The sequence below is a fragment of the Hipposideros armiger genome, unplaced genomic scaffold, assembly GCF_001890085.2.
Source record: "Hipposideros armiger isolate ML-2016 unplaced genomic scaffold, ASM189008v1 scaffold_729, whole genome shotgun sequence".
Taxonomy (NCBI): domain Eukaryota; kingdom Metazoa; phylum Chordata; class Mammalia; order Chiroptera; family Hipposideridae; genus Hipposideros; species Hipposideros armiger.
This window is the reverse complement of record NW_017732079.1, coordinates 582,087-589,298: the sequence shown is the minus strand read 5'-3', so window position 1 is coordinate 589,298 and position 7,212 is coordinate 582,087. Positions and strand designations below refer to the sequence as shown.

General features: G+C 46.0%; 2 protein-coding genes across 2 annotated transcripts in view; one reads left to right on the top strand and one right to left on the bottom strand.

Moving 5' to 3' along the window:
- The window catches only part of SNAPIN (SNAP associated protein), a 17,180-nt gene extending 16,398 nt beyond the window's left edge, over window positions 1-782 (top strand). The window contains exon 4 of the mRNA XM_019627367.1: window positions 172-782. Within this exon, the coding sequence (XP_019482912.1) occupies window positions 172-273 (102 nt within the window). The 3' untranslated portion in view covers window positions 274-782. The remainder of the gene's footprint in view (window positions 1-171) is intronic.
- Window positions 783-950: 168 nt separating this feature from the next.
- Window positions 951-6,848, bottom strand: ILF2 (interleukin enhancer binding factor 2). Its single transcript, XM_019627366.1, has 13 exons — window positions 6,758-6,848; window positions 6,521-6,563; window positions 5,934-6,038; window positions 4,951-5,028; window positions 4,498-4,600; window positions 3,815-3,880; window positions 3,411-3,527; window positions 2,873-2,951; window positions 2,530-2,617; window positions 2,110-2,171; window positions 1,920-2,034; window positions 1,611-1,701; window positions 951-1,464 (listed from the first exon to the last, which is right to left on the bottom strand). The coding sequence occupies exons 3-13, from the start codon at window positions 6,030-6,032 to the stop codon at window positions 1,304-1,306; spliced, it is 1,059 nt and encodes a 352-aa protein (XP_019482911.1). The 5' UTR covers window positions 6,033-6,038; window positions 6,521-6,563; window positions 6,758-6,848; the 3' UTR covers window positions 951-1,303.
- Between the last annotated feature and the right edge of the window lie 364 nt (window positions 6,849-7,212).

Below are 7,212 nucleotides of genomic sequence, written 5' to 3'. Positions count from 1 at the left end.
CTCATGGCAGCCCAGCTCCAGGTTGAGCTGTTGTTCAGCATCTTAGCTGTAGAGGGCAGTGTCACTGGCCCTCATATGTGGGATCCAAACTGGGGCCCTCTGGCATCCCAAACCAGCTCTTAACCAACGCGCCACTCGGCCAGCCCTAAGATTCCGAATCTTGTTTTGTAGGAACGCCTGAGGAGACTAAACCACAGTGTTGCCAAGGAAACAGCCCGAAGGAGGGCAATGCTGGATTCAGGAGTTTATCCCCCTGGCTCCCCAAGCAATTAACAGGCCAGAAGTGGGCCCATGGCCTCAGGATAGCACAAGTACTATTTCCCGGCTGCCTCAGTATCTCCAGGACACCCTGCAAACCTTGGAACATAAAAGGGCAGTCCTATGGTTTGTGTTTGAAGCACTTAAGTCTTACCCATTTATGTCGGGATCCAAAGAAACCTGTGTACAGGACTCAGGATCCCAAAGGATTTATTACAGTTCTTGCTTCCAAGGATGAGCTGAGGCCTGTATCTTTGAATTTTTTAAAGCTGCATACTCAAGGCCCACCTCTGCCTTCAAGCCTAGTTAACCAGGGAGGGACTTTCTGTTACATGGCTGTTTGTTGGGGCTTGGGGCAGCATGTTCTCTGTGACCTCGCCTTTTCCTGTTTACACTGAGGATTTGAAGGGCAGGCAGTCAAGGTGAATGACCCATCTACCCTCTTTTGTTGATTTCACTGGCTTGACTACAGTAGCAGTCTTGCTAGAACCATTTAATTCAATAAATGTTTAAACAGTCTTCTAGTTTATTCTGGTATATGGGAAGGTTCCAGGAGTCTTTTTGTACTTTAGTTCAAATACAGCTTCAAAGTGTGATCCAGTGTTTACAATGAAAAGACTTGAGTATCATTTTCAATGAAGAGTACAGAGAGTAAAAAAGACCGCCAAATGCCAAGGAAAAACAAGACCAAGAGCCCTACTAGGAAGTACTTTATTTTTTCTTAGAAAAAAAAAAAACATTTCCAGACATGAACAGTTCACAACATTTCAACAACAAAGTACTGGTTGGGAGGTTTCCGGGAGCTGGGGATTCTACAGTATTGGGAGGAAAAGTTGGTATCCTGCTTCGCTATAGATGGGAGACTTTGGGCTGCTAAGCCAACATCAGAACTCAGTAGGATGGCATTTATTTCCATCGAGTTTATTTTCATTTTCCCTCCTGTCTCCCTTATCCCTTGGAAATGCCCCCATATAAAGCCCAGTAGCAGTTAGCTTAGGCGCCAGTCTTCCCCTTGGGTAAGAAAGGGGCTAAAGAGAAGGGAAGGTCACTCCTGAGTCTCCATGCTCTCCTCCTCCTCCCCTTGAGGCGGTTCTTCTGTGTTCTCCTCCTCTTCCTCACCTTCCTTCTTCTCTGGTGGCTTCTCATAAGCCTTTTCTGAAGGTGTCACTATCACTCCATCCCAGGTAGATATTTCAGAAGCAAGATCTAGAAGAGAAAACGGTGATTTTAGACAAGTAGCCCAGCATACAAGACATGATGTATACCGTGGAAATATTAAGACATATGACTAGTGAAGAGCGTCTTGGTAGACCAGAGTACCCTACAGAGCCCAATCCACAGCAGTCACTCACAGCTGGCATCACCCTCCTGGCCAAGGATCTTCCTAAAGCCACCATGCGAGAGGATTCGGACCAGAGTCTGAGCTGTGTAGCAGACCATGTCCTGAAAGAGCAAAACCAGGACAAATAAGGAAAATCGAAATACTTTTATTTGAATAACATTCTCATGAAAACAGAGAAGACGACAGCTTTTAATTTCAAGATCAAAGTTATGTGAGAGCCCCCAAATCCTGGACCCCTAAAGACCACATTCCCTTTGCCTTCTGACCAGGAGTATTCAAGAGTGTGGCACAGCACACCATTTGAGAGCCGTCCCAATACCTGCTGTTCCAGAGTCATGACTGTGTGTACTCTGAAGTTGCCACTCTCACAGGGGTCCGTGATGCCCATCGACCCCGGCAGGAACAGGCCTGCAGCCAGGATCTGCAGGCAACGCCTGAAACACAGGAGGTAGGTCGTGAAGAACACACAAGACAGCTTCCACCCAGCCTCGAGCCCAGAGACACTGTACCTGTACGCCACGTTCAGGGCCAAAGGCTGTCTGGTGGGGTTGTTCATCACAGCATAGTGCCCCTGGAAAAGAACAGATCTGGTAGGCATGCACACAAGTGGCAATCGATCATTAATCAAACTAAAACCTCAACCCTCAGGAGGAAAACTGGTTATGAAGGTCTAGCCAAGTGACTGTTCATCTAGTCCGTTCTCTCCATTATCACATTGATGAAATGACAGTGGTAAGGAAAAAGGCGAAGGGGCAGAAACAGTTCTCATTTAATACTCCAATAACCCAGTGAGGTAGTAACAGTCTTTACTGGAGTACTCATCCCCCAATGAAACTTCTTTCAACCTTCACCAAATTTCAGCTTGTGGTAGACGTCAGAGTAACGACTTACAGAGGGACGATCAGGAACTCCAGCTGCCCTTTACTTACGAGTAGGTCGAGGATCCAGGGTGTGAGGGGCTCGAAGCCAGGAAAGCGAATCCTCAGGTCCTTCAGCAGCCTGATGAGAACTTTGACTCTGAAAGGAAGAGGGACCCAGCGGTGAAAAGTAATCTGGTCATGTACTTCCGCCCCTGAGCTCCAGAGCTGAAGCTATTTCTAGAACGGCGTGTTCTGTCCTTTCTCTCAATTTAAATTTGCTTGCTTAAGGTAAAAATCAAAATCCAGACAGAAGATTGGAGCCAAAAAAGGGCTGTCACAGGAAGTATGGGGGTATCGTGTGATTCATGGCAGTTAGACGGGTTAGGGTATCAATGCTGAGGGAGGGACTCACGTGGACTGAGAAGCGTTTTCCTCAAACCAGCGGGCATGTCGGATGGCTGCTAAGGCACTCTGCAACACCTTGATGTCCACTGGAAGACAAGCATGACAGGCCAAAATGACACTCCTGTTACTGAGCAAGCAATTCAATCCCACTGCCACAGGTCAGTATGTTGGAAAGAGGACAGGATAATCTAATTCCTTAAAACCTCCCCATGTTCAGATCAGCACATCACTTGTCCAAACCTCACTCCTCCTCCCCCAAACGACATCTAGAAGCATACAAGATGCATGATTTGCTCCCAAAGCCCACCCCCTCCATAAACATTTCCTCAGTCCTTTTGAAGTTCTCAAGCTGGCCATCCTGTCTTTGGCAGTTTCACTAGCAAGCTGGCAAAGCTGTCTCCGAGTGACAGGAGACAGCACAGTTGGGAAAACAGGTCCCAGTAGGTTTCATGTGCTGAAGCAACACGCTAAGGAAACTCCATAGAGACTTGATACCACATTCTGAATTTCCCCCGTTTCCCAGCAATGGGGAAAAAAGGACTAACAGTGGAGTTCTGGGTCCAGTTTCCGGAGATTGGGTGGCACCGTCGTAATGAGAATCTTCACGGTGGCATCCGAAGAACTGATCTCAAAGCCAGTTTCATTGGTCAGCATGGTCAAAACTGAAAAATAAAAACCAAAAACTAACTCGTACATGTCCGTTAGGTGACCAAAGTAAGGGCAGGCTGGGGGACAGATAGGTTTGTAAAAAGCAGCACAAGTACAGAATGAGGGTTTAGAATGGAGTTTGAAAAGGAAGGGAGATAATTCTGACCGCTGGAGATCCCCCAACAGAAAACTCTGCATTCACGCTTCCTTCTAGCCTGACCTGACTTTGTGAAGAGTGCACTTATAATTACAGACCTGGCTCCTATGACCACTAAATACAAGTCCAGCAACAAACGCAAACCTTCAGAAGGATCCTGTGCTCTTAGGCTTTCCACGACTTTGTTCCCTAGGGCAGCAACGGCTTCCACTTGAAGGACAGAAAAGGAGATAAAGAACATCATTATTATTATGCAGACTTTCTATACATCTGTAAGCTACTCTGCACTGATATCTGCGCCATGTTCAAGGCTGGAGCAAGGGCAAGTAATAGAAAAGGGGAAGTAGCCAGGACTGAGAAATTGGAAGGCTCAGCATGGGACACCTCCTGTACCCACAACCCTTTTCTACAGTAGGGTGGCACTAATGCCATTTTGAGCTGGATAATTCTTTATTTGGGGGTGAGAGGTAGGGTTAATCCTGTGCCCTGCAGGATGCTTAGCATCCCTGGCCTCTATCCCCTCGATGTCAGTAGCCCAAAAATGGCTCCAGACTTCCAAATGTCCCCCAGGGGAGTGGGGTGGTGGTGGTGGTGGTGGTGACAAAATTACCCCTAGTTGAGGAACACTGCCCTATAGTTACTGGCCAGATATTCTTTCAGACACAGACTACAGAATTTGTCTCTTATTACCCCCAAATATTAAAAATATAAATTTCCCATTTATCTTCCAAACAACCTTTCTCAAAAGAAATTAGAGCTTTAAAGATCGCTATGCCCCAAGCCCGAGCGCTGTGTCTGTTCCCATGGCCAGAGAGGGGCACACTCACACGTCGGCAGAATCTTCAGGATGACCACCAAGTCAGCCACATTGTGTCCTGTGGTCATTGTTCCCTTTTTATATGATCCCACCTGTCGGACTTCTTCAATTTGCTGTTGGAAAAAGGATTTCAGGGGGGAAAAGACTGCCTAGTTCTTCTCTGAACTCGACAACACAGCTTCTTATTACCCAGACTTGGACGTTGCAGAGGTCAAATCATATTCCCCAAACCACCACATGGAAAGCCTGATACATCATGGCTAGCCGATTATAAGTCTTGGCTAGCTGATAACAATGACACAAGTCTTGTCCCAAGATCAGTTCCACAAAGAAATTCCACTGTACTTTCCCATTTTAGGCTTAGCTTTGGATAATAGATAATAGAAGAATTGAGACAGGAGCCAATGAAATTTCCACACTACCAAGGCTGCCCTACGGCTAGACTAAGTCATCAGAAACTCACCACTTCAAATGTCCCAGGAGCCACAATCAAATTGTCAATCACATTGTTTATTTTTGTCACCAGAGAAAGGATAGAGGCCTGAAAAACAGCAGGAAACAAAAACAAGCTAAGGTGAAAAATTATAAGCAACTTCTCTGAGTTTGAATATCCCCCCTAATCCTTTCCATACAGGCCGAGTCTATTTCCACATAGTGCTTTGAAAACACTAATCTTCTGGCCTTGAATATGCCAGAAGACAACAACTGTTTGATATCATTGACACCCCAATAAAAATATGAACACATCTGTAAATCTGTTTCTATAATCATCTGGCACTCTCCCTCCAGCCACAGTGAGAAGCAAGGAGAACAATTAGTCATCCCCCCTTATCCAGCTTTGCTTTGCGTGGTTTGTTACCTGTAGTCAACTGTTGTCTGAAAATATTAAAGGGAAAATTCTACAAACAAACAGTTAAGTTTTAAATTGCACGCCGACCCCCTCGGGACGTGAATCATCCCTTTGTCCAGCATAGCCACACTGTATTTGTTACTCGGCCAGTAGCCCTCTCCCTCATCGTAGCCTAAGGCCATGCCACGGTGCCTCAGTCATTCACCTGGCTTCATTTCATCCCTTAGGCATGGTATCATCTTACGTCATCACAAGAAGAGTAAGAATAGTACAATAAGGCATTTTAAGATACCACAGTCATGTAACTTTTATTACAGTTTAGTTACAATTGTTCTATTATTAATCCCTTACTATGCCTAATTTATAAATTAATCATAGATATGTATGCACAGGAAAAAAAACAATATATACAGGGTTCAGTACTATCCGCGGTTTCAGGCATCCAGTGGGGTCTTGGAAGGTATACCCAATGTGTAAGAGCGGACGACTGTAAGCCTCTGTGGACTTCAGGCTCTGGTCACAGTAACCTCACCAGTAGTTATTCACTTTTCCAGCTTTCTTAGCAAAATCTCAGGAAGGAAGCCAAAAGAATATACCTGTTCAGCAGAATTCGGAGCAAGGTCCTGATTCCTCTTCAGCAAGGCCTCACTGAAGGAAGTTTCATCAGGCGCTGGCTTGACCCGGGGGAAGGCCATTTCACACTACAGCAGAAACAAACAACTGTATACTATACAGCAAAAATAATACACAGGAGAGGTGGTTTTTCTGTTGCTGCAATAGAAAAAAGTAAAAGTAGAAAATCCTACAACACTTGTTTTTACTCTTTAAGATGTTCAAACAAGGATCCAAGCTGGAAGAACAGCCATAATAGAAGCTGTCACTATTTTCATAGTAACAGATAAGCCAAGAAGGCGTACAATTAACATTTGGAACAAAGATTACAATCATGTCACCGGCCACAGTAGCCAAAGAACTACCTTACCCACCCTGCGTACACTGTTTTTGTACGTAGAGCAACATACAGCTGACTCAAAACCCCAACTCCATTCACCAATCCCTTTTCCAACTGCAACCACCATCTGACTTCGTGAACAGGGAGATGCTGGGCTCCAGGAAACTACAAGTGAAAAGAGTCCAGGCTCCATTTCTATGTCAACGGGTGACCAGGGGCCATGGTACTCACCAAGTAGAAATCAAACGGGATGTGTGGAACAAATGGCCTGAACCTAAAACCAGAAAAACACCCAAATTATTCACCACAGTAATCGGGCGGCTTAGCAACTCATTTAGCTTTGTTTCTGAACCCACAGCTGGATCGCACAAAAGCAGGTAACATTAGTCAAGGCCAATCTCCTATTCACAATAGACGACTGCAGTGGAAGCTAACCGATGATGCAAAGATGTTAAAACTGGCACTCACCCTCCTCCGGGGCCGCCTCTGGACCCAAAGCGCCCACCTCGACCTCGGCCTCTGTCACCCCTAGAAAACGAGTAAACAGACTTGAACTTGTTTGGGCCTCGTTAAAAGTATCATTCTACCGTACCGGTCAGATCATTTCAGGATAGCCTACCGCCATCGCTCTAAACTCTCCTTTGGAAGCCAAGCATCCCCACTCCGTGGCTGGCGCCCGCCTTACGTGTCCCCATTCCAGATGCCCAGCCTCACCCCCGGGACCTCCTGGTTCGGGATAATTTAACCACAACCTACACCACGTGGTGGCGGGGCCCAAACACCGAACCCGGTAAGAAATACTCCATAATCCAACCCTAGCACTTCAGAGGCTCAAGCGACTGCTTATTCGTTCATGAACGCAGCAAAACGTTTATCGGGCATATCCAGTCAAGCGCTTGGCCTTGAGGATGAATGAGTGCGTT